The sequence below is a fragment of the Electrophorus electricus genome, chromosome 6 (assembly GCF_013358815.1).
Source record: "Electrophorus electricus isolate fEleEle1 chromosome 6, fEleEle1.pri, whole genome shotgun sequence".
NCBI classification, from domain to species: domain Eukaryota; kingdom Metazoa; phylum Chordata; class Actinopteri; order Gymnotiformes; family Gymnotidae; genus Electrophorus; species Electrophorus electricus.
Genome location: NC_049540.1, coordinates 9840799 through 9855798, shown reverse-complemented (window position 1 = coordinate 9855798; position 15000 = coordinate 9840799). Strand labels below are relative to the sequence as shown.

The window sequence follows — 15000 nt, the reverse complement described above, 5'->3', positions numbered from 1 at the left end:
CACACATACACTCCCGCATTTGTCAGTGTGTGTGCGCGTGTGTGAGTGCTTGTCAGGATGCAAGTGTCCTTCGCCTGTACGGAGCACAACCTGAAGAGCAGGAGCGAAGACCGTCTGTGTGGCCTGCGCACTGCCCCGCCACCAGGGGGCACCAGTGGCGGGGGTGGGGGAGGAGGCGGTGGGGGCGTAGCAGCAGAGAGGATGAGCACACAGGCCAGCAACGGAAACTACGCTCCCCAGAGTTCAGTCAAACCTCGGGAGGGGGCGGGGTCACGGCCTGCACCACAAGGCCACGCCCACATGAAGGAGACGATTGGACGACATAGCAGCATGAAATATAGGTGAGTAGGAAGACATGACTGGACACAGGACGTGGTTGGACATGTGAGGACCTACTAGAACTCTGGTGTGTGTTTATATGAGTATAAGTGTGTGCTTGGGCCAGAAAGAGAGGGACAATTATTAGAGTGTCCTTTGCCACATTGTATAATTCTGTACTAGCCAATGTTTTATGATATCTTTAAAAATTCATGAAGGCCCATTGACGGCCACTTTAACTGCGTGTATGATGAGCAATGAGATAGTGGTGTGTGTGTGCGCGTGTGTTTGTGTGCATGTGCGTGTGTGTGTGGGGGGGGGGGGGTTGAGTTGAACATAGATAATGGGGATATTTAGATGTCTTACAGTATAAGAAGCACCTCAGCTTCTGCTTCTGCTCACACTGCTCTGCATGTGTGTGCGTGTGTGTATGTGTGTAAAGAATCATTGTTAATGAATGTTTTTCCTGTGAGACTATTGGTGTGAGTGTATAATATCATTTATCAGTCTTCACAGAGGACAGCAAATTTATTTTAAATTATTGAGGTTTTTTGGTTATTCATGATTTAAGGGGTGTGTGCATATATCATAGCTGAACTACATAGCTCTGTGTGAGTGTGTGTGTGTGTGTGTGTGTGTGTGTGTGTGCAGGTACAGTGAGTGTCCCAAATGTGCTGTCTCTGCAGGATCTTTACCACTTCTTCAGGTGTTGCATAAGACACAACCTGTCCAAACACACTCACTTAATTGGCTGACCGGGGTGTTTTGTGCCTGTAACTGTTGGCTATGTGTGTGCGGAATATCTGAAACAGGCTCATTATGCACAAGTAACATTGCTCGTGCACACACTCTCACACATGCACACACACATCTTTACAGGTCATGACATGCTTCATGCAACAACATGACTCATGTTTGTAACTGTGTGCACACACACACATGCCCGATGGTGCACTTCACCTGTCAGTGACAATACTCTGTTGGTAACCAAAGGCTTTTCTTAGTATTACAGAGTTATCCATTAAAACCTGTGTGTGTGTGTGTGTGTGTGTGTGTGTATACAATCTGTGTATAGAGTGTAGACATGTATTTAGCCTTTAGCTCTTAAACTAGACAATTGATTTGTATAAGAAGATGCAGTTTTTTATGCAAATAAGCTTAAAAGTGCCAAAATGTGTCCTCTTTATTAGGCACTAACGTTGGCTAGATATAGAGGAGGGCATAGCATTATACAACCACACTAATACACAAGTCAGTAAAAAATACTACATAAAGATAGTAATACCATACTGTATATATTCATGTGTGAGTGTGTGTGTGTGTGTGTGTGTGTGTGTGTGTGTGTGTGTGTGTGTGTGTGTGTGTGTGTGCATGCATGCATGTATATGTGTGTGCATGCGTCTGTGTGTGTATGCATGGAAATGTGTTTGTTGGACGATTATGGCATTATGGTGCCTTTTCAAAGAATTTCCAGAAACAGTGCAGCCCTGCAGGCACCTGTGCTGGGCAGTCAGGCTAATGGAAAAGAGAGCCAGGGCTCTAGCCTCTGAGCAGCGTGCACGCCGAGAGAGGAGAGGAGAACGACACAGAAAGAGAGGGGAAGAGAGACAGAGGGCAAAAGAGGTGAAGTTATACAAAATAGAGAAAGAGACTCCACTTAATACTGACATTGTTCTCATCCATCAATTACATTTTCATTAAGAAGCCTGTTTTAAAAATAGAGGATGATAGTAACAATATGCTACTTCTCCTCTTCCCTCTTTGTTTCTCTCTCTCTCCATCTTCCTCCATCTCCCGCTCTGCATTATGTCGCCTGTCATTTTTCTTGTCTCCTTCCTTCTGTTCCTCTTTCTCTCGCTATGTGATTTTCTGTCTCTCTCTCTCTCCATTCAAAAGCATTGAAAGCGAGCAAGCATGTGTGATTTGAAAGGAGAAGGTGGCACTACTGAAAAAGAGGTGTGTGTGTGTGTGTGTACGTGTGTATTTGGTTGCCCACAGTAACAGCCTGTTCAGCATTGGTTGCTGGCGCAAACAGGACAGTATGTGCAGTGTAGCCGTGTGTCTCAAAGATCAGCGCACACAGACACATCCTCACATGCATGCGTGCACACACAAATACACACACACACACATTAAATCTCACAGATTATCTTCACACTCACACATACACACACACACACACACACATTAAATCTCACAGATTATCTTCACACTCACACACACACACACACACACATATTAAATCTCACAGATTATCTTCACACTCACACACACTCACACACACAATTTATCTCACAGATTCCCTGCACACTCATACCACACATATTTTGACTAAACCTCTCCTCTTACACATCCATCTAACACCTCCCGTATCAAACCCTCCCAATGTCCACTACACCCATACAAGCCTTACAAATAACTTCCACAGAACCACTCTGCAAACACCAGGCACACACCACACACACACACACACACACACACACACACACACACACACACACACACACACACAAACACACACACAGAGGTTGTTTTATGTGTTAAACCCTCATGCACACATGCACGTCCTCCTCGCCTACTAGTGTGAACTTTAGGAGCAAACATATTTCTAGTCCAGAAGATGCACAAAGTCGGCCCTTTGCACATGGCACTTAATGCAATAAAGCGATTTCTGTTTCCCTCTCCATTCACACTTGTACGACATAACTCTTCAGACAGCAGCTCATTTCTACTGTGGCTGGAATGACACTTTCCACAGCAGCAGTACCAGCCACAACACCACAGTAATGGTAATGACAGTTACTGTCACTGCACTTACTGGCAGTGATTATCCCGCGTTCAGCCCATTTGCATGCATTATGAGGTCAAGGTCATGGCGAGATTCACTCAGTGCATTCATTCCCCTCTTCACTTTCAGCAATGTAGATGTGACAGAAAGGACAATGTGTGTTTGCGTGCACGCGTGTGTGTGTATGTGTGTGTGTGTTTGTGTGTGTTTGTACATGTGTATATGTATGTGACGCCTCTCTGGCTACAGTAGTTCAGGACGAAATGGCTGTGTTGGCATTTTTTGAGACTGTCAGCTATTACTTGTTGTTTGTTTGTTGTGCAGTATTGTTGTTTGTTTTTTGTTTATTTTTGCTGGTGGTGACAGGGTGGATCCTGGAATCCCTGCATGTTTCTCAGCCTCCTCCCTGCTGGCTGAGTGGGATTACGCAGCTCTTGCCACGCCCCACTGTTCCAGGAACAGCGTTAATGCCGCATGAGCACACAAAAGACCTTTTAAACCCAGACTTAGAACTGTAATTTGTGTCATTTGTTTGTGTAGGTACATAAAAAGTATATTTTAGTGAAAATGCCTGGAGTAATGGAGCAGACATGACCTTGAGAATGTTGCAAATGTCGACCTCGGGAATGTGCTGCTGGAACAGTAAATTACTGACTTCAATGTACAAAAACAAAACCATCAGTGGCATCTGGCTGGAGGTTGGATGTGTACAGACACTGCCACCCAGACCACGCTCTCTGCATGAGGGTTCTTATTTTGTTTTGCCTAGGAAAAATTTGCAGTAATCTATTATGCAGAACAATTAACAGAGGAAGTGAATCCTGGAACAAGGTCTGAAATCTGATGGGAAGTTAAACGACAGATGAACTATGACCTGAAGCTGAGTGATGTATTATAAAGATGATGGTTGTTATTGCAATATGGAATTCTCTCTTAAAAAATATCTCCATTCTTTATTTTGACCACCACTCCTCCACATTCTATGAAATGCATTTTTAGATCTATGCATTTTTATGCATTACATTTATTAATTTTAATTCATTACATTATATTTATTCATTAAATTTAAAAGTTAACATTTTTTAAAGCTGCTGATATACAAATGTTTACATTATGTATGTGATATTTTGCACAACAAAAACATTTTTATCATGTTTTTGTCACTCCCTGCCATCACCCCACACCTGCGCTACTGTGATCACCAATCTGCACCCAGCAATCACTATACCGATCCACTCACTTATTAGTTCATTGTTTGTTCTATTTTCTTGTTTTCGTTTCCATATTTATTCCTGCAGACCCCCATCCTTAGTGCTTTGCATTAGCCTGTTTAAGAGACTGCACATCACCATTCCGAATTGCCTTGTTTGCTTCCAAGCCTGCATCCTGCCACTAGCCTCCAGGCTTGCCTAGTTACACGTTAGGTTCTTTGTCCTACTCACAGACTTTTATTTTACAGCTTGGTAAGCCTGCTTTCTGTTTCCTGTGTAAATAAGCTTCTGCCTGCCATTCCACTCGCATCTCGCTCCATTGCTCCAGCGCCATGTCACAGAAGGCAAAGCCTATAAATTGCAGGGCAGCAAGTGAGACCTGCCTGACTGAGGCGCTTAGCCTGCAAGACACTTTCACTGGTTGCCATCAGATTCAGTTAGGAAATCCACCAGATCTAAGCCAGATCTAAGCCTCCACCGGATCATTTGTCCAGCAGCGTGGCAGTTTTCTCAGTGGTTCCCACACCCCTAACCAGTAGTCCTGTGGGACCTTTGTCTTCTAGGTTTCATTCTTTCCACATTGCTACCCTGGAGGTCTACAGTGGTGGCCCTGAGGGGTCCGTATGTTTTCTGGTCAAGTGCAAATTGTACTTCGCATATCAGCCAGTTATACCTGATCATGCCAAAGTGGCCTTTGTGATCAGTCAGCTCACTGGGAGAGCCAAAACTTGGGACATTGTGTTGGTGACCACTGACTCCACAATTAGGCACTACTAACCTGACTTCGTCCACCAGCTGAAGGCAGTGTTTCACCTTCTGAAGTGGTGCGGTGTCTGCGGTCGAACCCTGCTATAGCTCATGAAAGGCTCAGGCCCAGTGGTGGAGTATATCCTCGAATTCCACACAATTGCAGCCACTACCTACTGGAATATTTGGTTGTGGAGGGACTGAGGAGAGACTGCAATGCAGAGCTTGCCTGCCATGAGGAAGCAAGGTCCCTGGACAAGATCATGGAGCAACCCATCCTATACGACAGCTTGGCAACACCCATCTCTCCGATGCGTAGGGGGAGAGGAACACCCAACAGTGCCTATGCTTATATTGTGTGTGCTGACTATGTTCAGGTTTTTTGCCATCTTGCCCCCTCAGCTAATGATTACAAGAAAGGTGGTGAAGGTGACTAAGGATACAGGGCACTCTTTTTGTCTCAGGGTGACAGTAACACGCAAGGGTGTTTCTCTTTTTGCCAGGGCCATGATTGCCTCTGGTGCAGTAGGGAGTTTTATGGACCAGGAACTGGCCTCAGGGTTACAACCTCTCCTGCACCATCCAGCATCTTCTTTCTTACCAAGAGAGATGTAGGTCTCCATCCATGCATAGTCTACAGGGGTTGAAACACCCTGCTGGAGAAGTATCTTCACTTGATATGCATTAGAGAAAGGGACGAATGGCAGACTGCCTTTAGCAGGGCCTCTGGACACTATGAATATCTATTTCTTCCTTACAGCCTCTTCTGTGTTTCAGGTGCACATGAACCAGGTCCTTTCAGAGTTTTTGGGTAGATCCATCATTATTTATAATGATATATTGATCTACTCACCCTCCCTGGACCAATATGTCTAAGATGTGTCCAGGTGCTTTGCACTCTTCTGCACAACAATCTGTATTGCAAGCTGGAGAAGTGCGTGTTCCATTTGTACCAGGTCAATTTCCTGGGCTATGTTATAAATTTGACCTCCATCCACATACTGTCCTATAAGGTTGAGGCACTAACACAGTGGCCCTGACCTTAGACGTGTCACGGACTTCCACCCTTCCTGGTGTTCAGACATTTTTATAGGCAGTTCATCTGCTCTTGCAGCTCCATGCTTAGTCCTTTATCAACCTCCTTCAAGGTAAACAGACCCACCCAGCTTGATCATGGGTGGCAGAGAATGCACCCACCATGCTCAAGAAGGCATTCATCACTGCTTCGTCCTTCAACATCCTGATCCTAGCATGCCTTTCATTGTCGAGGTGGAGGCCTCTGATGTGGGAGTGGGAAAGGTGTAATCACAGTGGCCTGGTCTAAGCCAAAAAATGAAGCAGGTGGCTTAAGGTTCAAAAAAGCTCAGCTATGGTGTTGGCAGTGGAGCTGCTAGCCATAAAATTGGCTTTCAAGGGCACCCAAAATTGGCTAGAGGGCACCCAACACCTCTTTGTGATTATCACCATCCAAAACAGGTGGTAACAGTTGGTAAATGTTCTACTCTTGTTCAAATTTCACCATCACATACTGACCTGGTTCCAAGAAATCTAAGGCGAATATCCTCCCACACCGGTTTAGCCCTGAAGCTGTCCTTTTCCTGCTTCCTGGGGACTGTTGAGTGGGATCTGGACCATGCCGACCAACATCCTCTTTTCCATAGCTACAAACTGTATATACTACTGCAATTCCTCTCTCGTCTACTCTCTGGTCACTCAAGATGCATGTGAACCGGCCAGCTCCTCTCTGTACGTTACTGGTGGCTGTCTATGCAGAGGGACAATGTGTGATTTGGGAATATCATTCCACCATTCACCCCTCCAGTGGCAAGTTCCTTCCACTGTCCACAGCAACCATGGTCACACGCTGACCTCGACTCTGTGATGGATCCCCTAATGTCGGACGATCACACCACCATCCTCACTGTTGTCGACCAGGCAGCAAACTTAATGTGATGATGAGTCTCAATTCCAGTCACCACCCTCACACTCATTGGGCAAGTGGACATGTCAACCAAGAGATCTGCACCCCAACATCTGGAGCACTTGCCTACACTGGACAGTGTATGCTCAGAATTCCCTAAGCCATGCATCTACCAGACCCACCCCATTTGAGTGCATTTTGGGCTTCCAACCACCCCCTGGAACAATACCGTCCTTGGGTTTTCCTTCCATCCGGTCCTCGATAGGAGCCGGAAGGTATGAGAGGGAACACAGCACTGTCTCCGTGCGGCCATCACCACCTTCATGTGAACAGCATATCCATGCAGGTGTGATGATAAAATCTTCCAGTTGGTAGACCGGATGTGGGTAGTCCCAGTGTCAAGCAGCATCCCAGGTGTGTTGGCCCATATACCATCCAGGAACGCATCAGTGACATCATGTGTAGGGTCATCCTGGTTGGGGGATAGCAATGTGGCTCAAGTGTCTGCTGGACACTGCTGATCCCCCCTTCAGCCCTCCATTGGATTGGCCTACTATGTCAACATGCTGCTGGACTGCAGTACCTAGTGAACTGGGGTATGGACAAGGAGAGGAGCTGGTTGCTGTCCAGCCAAAGTCTGGACCCAGAGTCCTTCCATCATGCTCACCCCTCGTCATCCGGGTCACACTGTCCCCAGTCTTTGGCAGGCTCTCCCAGTCTTTGGGGGGTACTGTCATGCCCTGTTCGGAACCCAGCCAACTACCAATATTTACATACATTGATCACCAATCTGCACCCACCAATCACACTTCCCAGTCACTTCCCATTTGCCTCTGCAAGAAACTGTACCACACCATTCTGAGCCTGTCTTGTTTGCTTCCAAGCCTGCATCCTGCCACTAGCCTCTGGGCTTGCCTAGTTACCCGTTTTTTGTCCTACTCACAGACTTTTATTTTGCAGCTCACTTGGTGAGCCTGCTTTCTGTTTCCTGTGTAAATAAGCTTCTGCTTGCCACTCCACTCGCTCCTTATCTCCAGCGCCATTGTCACAGCTTTTTATAGTGTGATATGGATTGTAAGCCATTTGTCCTGGCTTTCTTGTGAGTTACTCAGTGCAACCAATGAAAAAGCAGTGACACTAATGTTTCACATTTATGTAAACCTATCATGAGTCCCCATCATCCTCTTTAGTTTATGCTGGATTGTGGTTATTCCGTTCAACCATGTGGATCCTTATGTATATGAGCAGCAGCTGCTACATAGGAGCAGTGGGTCTGTATTGAGCTGTTATCCTCTGACTGAGCACATTTAACCTATTTCACTTTATGAAACAGCTGCCCCCAAAACCCCAGAGGATGATGACTGAGCAGGGCTAATCTGAATGAGCCTGAGACCTGTGTGTGTGTGTGTGTGTGTGTGTGTGTGTGTGTGTGTGTGTGTGTGTGTGTGTGTGTGTGTGTGATTGTGTATGTATGCATGAATTAGCCTGATGCCTCGCTGAAAATATAATATGCTTTAATTGATATCTTGTTAATATAGTAAAAATATCTCATTTTTAGTATAGTACCTTTTTGTACAGTTGTTTTTGTGTATGTGTACATGTTATGGCACCAGGGTGATAAAGTATTTGTGAATATGTATTTGCATACTAGATGAAGCAAGATGCTGTGCTGTGAGGTGTAGCTATGGAGCTGTCTGTACCTTACCTTAACAACTGGCAATGGGACCTCAGTGTCTTTACTTGTGCTTTGCCCATAACCCAAATTGTTTTTATTCCCTTGTGTGGTGATTTAAGAGCTTTATATAGGAGTAGAAAGACCCCCACAGGACCATCTGTGAACGCACTCATTCAGCACCGTGCTAACAGAGCCCCTGATCATTACAGGCATCATGATGTTTATTGGAGGGATTAGCTAATGGTGTCAGATGGGTTCTGTCTTGGAAGTGTGCGCATGTTTGTGTGTGCGTGCACGCGTGTGTGTGAAGAATTTATGTTGACTTCCAGTGTACTTTGTTCGAGGCACACAGACTCAAGATGTTCCAATGAACCCTATATTTTCAAGCATCAGGGTTGGAAGGGTTACTTAAAAATGTATTCCCTCACAGATTACTGATCACATATTTATAATAACAAAATCTTGATTATTTTCTGCTGCTTTTGGATTCTGTTTTTAACTGATTACATGCAAAACAATTTTGGATCACTGTGTACAGCTAGTTTGGCCACTCACAAGCTCCTGTATGTTCTCAGTGCAGACTCATGAACAACAAAACTCGGCAAATGTGTAAATGTCCTCCACATAAACAATATGTTCGCTCCCCAGCAGTCCAGTACTGCTGCAGAATAACCCAGTCTCTACATTCCTCTCCCTACATAAGCTGGTAGGCTCTACCAGGGAAACTAAACTGTATTTAGACCACATAGGCAAGGAATGTTTCGGCATCACTGAGAACAAAGTTCTCTATACTGTATATTCAAAATGGATAGTAATCCATCTTCCTCACTCCCACTGCATTGTTAACAAAGGTTTTAGCAGGAGTTTATCATCTGATAATGAGGAAATAATAATACCATCAGTAACATTGGCACCCATGACTGGCTGTTTGTATTCTGCAATGTATAGCCTATACCAAAAAGAAAATTAATTTAATCAAGATAAGCTAAGCACAATAATTCTTTCCATATTTTGTTTTTTTCCATGTTATGTCGAGACTCGACTGTTTCATTTTGTTCTTATCTTTTTGAGAGAGATAGAGGAAGAGAGCGAGAGTAGCAGCAATAACTTTTAATTGTTCTGTTTATTAAATAATGCATAATTAAATAATGCATAAAGGCATAATTAAACAATGCCTACACCTGAGATTTTAGTTTTTACACTGAGTCTTCCTCTTTTTTTTTGTTGCCTGACTATGCTACCAGTTAAGGCTGTATTTGGCAAAAAACTTACTGGGATGTCTTTTTTGTGTTTTGAATTCAGACCTCCACCTGTGCACTTGCTAGTACCATTTAGGATTGAACCCCTCATGACTTTCACCAGCTAGGGAGTAGAACCTTTCAGTTCATGGATTCAGCACTTTGAAGTTGCCATATATATGTCAACTGCACCTCTGTAAAAATTAAATTGTTAGCTGCTAAACCCTGTGGGCCTGCCTATGCATGCTGACAGAGCTTATCTCTGGCATTGAAGGCAGGCTATGACCAAACTAAAGCTGGTATGAGTGCAGATTTTAGGGTAACCAACTTTTTAGCTGCTTTTAAAGAATACTTGACTTTGCATCCTTGCAAGCCTCAAGAGCCCTTCAAGATTTATGCTGCTGATCTCATCAACATAGTGACAGAGGCTTTTCCCCAACATGGCCCCAAAACACAAAAATGTGAAATTCATAATCATGGGGCAGTTAGCCTGGAGCCACACCGAACATGGCCACTTATTGAGGACAAGCCCAGTTAGCCTTGGCCATAGCTGTGCACATATCTGTCATGCCTCTGACTGTGACACTGAATGTAGACCCTAGTATACCGACTGATGAATTAATGGCTGCTATTGGTGACCTTATAATGGAGCTACTTGATACAGTCACATTTGGAACACATAGACAGTCCTTTAGAACGACTTGCACAAGAGGTTGCTGACTTTCAGAAGGGGCTACCAGACTTTGCTTGCCCACACATTCAGCTTGTTTTACTACAGCGTATGCCTATTCCAGTAGACATCACTCAGAATGAGGCATCTTATGTAATCACACCTGCATGGAATGCTCTGTCACTTCCTCATACACGTCTGACAGGGGACAATGGCCTCTTCTTGCTGATATCGCTCTACCTCGTTACTGGGCTCCATCATCTGAGTGGACACTCTGATACCCAACTCTGTTCCTTCTTGCCATCCATCGATATTGGGATGTCTGCTTTCCTCCATGGCGTCACCACGATGGGTATCCCACTTGTTACATTTCTCTGGAATACCATGCTTATCCAGTTCACTGCCCTCTCCTTTATTCCATGCTGAGGTCCGTAATGCCTGGCCCCTTCCTCTGGTCCACTATATAAACGTACCAGACACTCATCAACCTCTTCCCCACCCCAACCCCACATAATTAGACTCATCATTCCCAATGCAATGCCCTTTTATGGCAGATACACTTTTCCAGGTCAAGTGAGATGACATCCTCTCCTCCCTCCCAGCATCAGGGAGACTGTTAGATGCTGGGATTAGGGGCCAAATGTCAACCCCATCCCCCGCAGACCATACTGTGATTTTATGATGGGTCTTTCTCATGCAACACAGCATGACCTTAAGTGTTCCCCATGCTCACTTACAACTGCATCACACCACTGTGCCTTTCTCTCCCTCGCAACACTGCATCTGTGCAGTGTGCATCTCACCTGTGCAGTGTCCAATTTGCCTTACCCTGTCATGTTGCTATCTCTCTTAAATGGTGGCTTCTGTCTATCTCAGTGGTACCAGTACAGATGTGGCTTGCTCTAACTTATGTAGGGATTGTTGAACTACAGTCCCTAGAATGCCAACCGCTGTTCACAATGGTCAAGGGCTAGTTAGGATAATTAAGCGCTCCTTAGAAACAATCTTGCTTTGTGGAGTTTGTCCCTCATGAAAGTTATTCTCCCTCACATATCACCCATGTGATAAATATGAAGACTACACAGTGGCCTCTGCTGTTGCACTTCTGTTTGCGCCACACCAACAGCAGGCGTCTGACATTAGCTTGTCCCCTGGCCAAAAAGTGACAATGTTGATGTATTTTGCTGACGTTTTCAGCATACAACCCAATGCTTATTATCTACCACCGCACTGATACAGCTAATACAGCCCAGCCTGGTAAATTGCAGCCATACTGCACATCCTTAGCAACACAGTCTTTGCTGCAACAGGTAGTGGAGAAGTCCCTGTTCAGCCCCGGTGGCACTAGTCCAGAAAAGCAGATGGCACTCACAATTTTTGTGTTGCTTACCACTGCCCCAGTATGGTTACAATCAAGGACTCATACCCACTTCTTGGACTGATGGCTTCCTAGATAGACTGGCAAGTGTACAAGTCATTAGCACCATTGACCTCATAGTCAGCTATTGGCAAATCCCACTACATCCCAGAGACAAGGTCAGAATTGCTTTTTATACAGTGCCTGGGCTCTTTGCCATTGTTTGGTTTGTTCATCATTTTTGCCATTACCTAGCCTTTCACCCATTTACAACCATCACAGACCACAAGCCTTTGGTGGGTCTGAAAATGCTCCCATTTGATCAGGAACCCAAAGGCTGGCATGCATGTTGGGCTGTTGAATTAGATCTCTATGACTGGACTGTTCATAACCATGATGATAGCAAACACCACCATGGCAGCAGATGCACATGCCATCTCCCACCTCCCACTCAGCATCATTCCTGATGTTCCTTTTGTATCTCATAAGCCTCCAATTGCCACAGTTGTAACTTAAACAGACTTCACCTCATTGTATATGATGTCTAAGAAGGGCACCCAGTCCACTTCACACCTCCACAAACATGGTCCAGATTCAAGCAGATTGGAACAAGCCTGCCCAACAGCAGACTGACTCTGATCTTGCAGTAGTGTTTGACTGGTTACAGCTGCTGCAGATCACCCCTTCCCAGTCGACTTTCAGGTTTATAATCTGTCGTGACCACTGGGTAAGACCAAAGTCCTTTATGTCCTCTTGGCATTTTTTCCTTATAACATGGTCAGGTCATCCGGCCCGACCACCCAACCTAGTTGTTCCTTCCCACCCCTCCAAGCTGCCCACATCCCCCTAAATGCACTTTCCTCCTGCATCCCACTCTACAGAGCCCTTGCCCCTCAACCCCAGGGGGGACATGCATGTCTCATCAGTTTTATTATTATTATTATTATTATTATTATTATTATTATTAATATTACTACTACTATTATTAGTTACACTTATGTAGTACATTTCTCATACCCCAGTATGCTTTTACATCCAATTAAAACACACACACACCGAAAAGAAGCAGCAGCCAATCATACAGCGTACTCTCAACCAGAAACTACAGCCCCCTGGGGGACTACGCTGGCACAGAGAAGGAGAGAGAGGACAACACCCAGGAAAGAGCACCATCCATCACTGGGCATGCAGACATACAGTCATTCACACCAGACTCACACCAGGGCAATTTACAGTATCCAATTGACATAACTGCCATGTTTTTGGACTGTGGGAGGAAACCAGAGACCCCAGCAGAAACCCACCCAGACACAGGGAGAACTTGGAAACTCCTCCCAGATAGGCACACAAACACAAGACCCTAGTGCTGAAAAACAAACATGGTAACCACCAAGCTACCATTTATTTTATTTTTTTGTTGTTGATTTTTGAACATGGGCCTATTTTAGTTTTTAAGAGGTTTGATTTCCTCTTCTTGCTATTATCTGGTCATGCAGACAGGATATATGGCTATATAATTTTTGGGGGGTGAGGGAGTATATGTAAGCACATTATTTTATCGTGACGATAAAATTTAGGAGTGGGAGGACACTAGAGTGTTCCATTTCCTTGTTTTTTTGTAAGCGTGAGCAGGAGAATAAGATGACAAACATGTACAAATTTGTATCAAACAAATGACAAAAACAAATTTCATGTTAACATTGGAAAAAAAACTGTTCACAAAAAAAAAAAAATGATTTGTGTCCACATCAAACAAATGTCATGGTCACGATAAACAACCTAAAAAATGTAATCGCTCTGTAACGCAGCAAGACAGGTCAGACGCTCGCGGATAACAAAACGCAAACAGTGTATTAATTTCACAGGCAGTGAAAGAAAGTCCGAGAGGCAAACAAATCCAAAGTGCAGATCCAGAATCAGAGTAGTCGAAAGCAAAGCATTAAGACGGGCAAGACAAAACTCGTAAACGGAGTAGAAACGTAAATAGGTCAATTAAACAGTAGCTAAATATACAACGTACTGTTAACTAAAGGCAATACTCCGCATGTGAGCAGCGTATATAAAGGTGACTGTAATGATGCACAGGTGTGCTGGATTAGTACTCTGGGGATGATGCGCTCTCCAGAGGCTACTGGGAACTGTAGTTGGTGGTAGTTCCGGAGGGCTGCTTGAGACGTATCATGTGTATTAATGATAGCAAAGAAAAGCATGAGTCACACCTGAAAGATCTCACAAAACATTTGTTTCCAGTAACATATTTCAAGGGAATTAAGTAAAACACCCATAACGTGACATATATATTTTTACAGAATACAGGCTACATTGATGCCCTAATAGTGCAGTTATAGTATGTTTGCTATAGAACCACCAGGTCCTTGTTAAATTATAATCTTTGTTAAATTATAATCCTTGTTAAATTATAATCTAATCCTGCTAGTAATCAACATTTTTTAAAAAATGTATCAGTAATTTAATTACTACCTTTTTCTGTAATCTAACTCTAACAGAATAAAGTAACATTTTTGTATCCTTATTACATGCTATTAATAGTGTTACACGTATCGTTAGTACCTAATCCTGTCCAACACAGGGTTCTGTCCTGTCTGTGTTCCAGGATGCCTCACAAATGTTCATTCACACTGGTTCATTTGTATTGTCTGTTATTTTCCTCAGTGTCCTATTCATCACACTAGAATGTTAGTGTTTGTTGAGAGGATTGTTGGTGTTAGAGGTGTTTGGGTCAGTGTACGTTTGGAGTTTTGGTCCTTTGCTACTTTATTTCTTTGTCTAGCAGCGTTAGTGCCCAGCTCCACACCCCCTCAAACCTCATAGGAATGATAAGGAGCACTGTGGTTAAGGTAAAACTACACTCAAACAGAATGCAGAAACCACTCTGTCACACTTTCCTCTCTCTGTGTCTCACTTTCTCTCTCTCTCTCTCTCTCTCTCTCTCTCTCTCTCTCTCTCTCTGTACGTTGGTTGGATTATGGTCTCTAGGCTGTGACTTTGCAGCACAAAGTCTCTCAGCATTCCTCTAATACTGCTGCCACCCCGCCCCCCCCCCCCCCCCCACTC

General features: G+C 44.3%; 1 protein-coding gene across 1 annotated transcript in view; it reads left to right on the top strand.

Moving 5' to 3' along the window:
• The window catches only part of LOC113587087 (voltage-gated potassium channel subunit beta-3), a 31297-nt gene that overhangs the window by 189 nt on the left and 16108 nt on the right, over nucleotides 1–15000 (top strand). The window contains exon 1 of the mRNA XM_035527707.1: nucleotides 1–341. This exon is cut by the window's left edge and continues 189 nt beyond it. Within this exon, the coding sequence (XP_035383600.1) occupies nucleotides 58–341 (284 nt within the window). The 5' untranslated portion in view covers nucleotides 1–57. The remainder of the gene's footprint in view (nucleotides 342–15000) is intronic.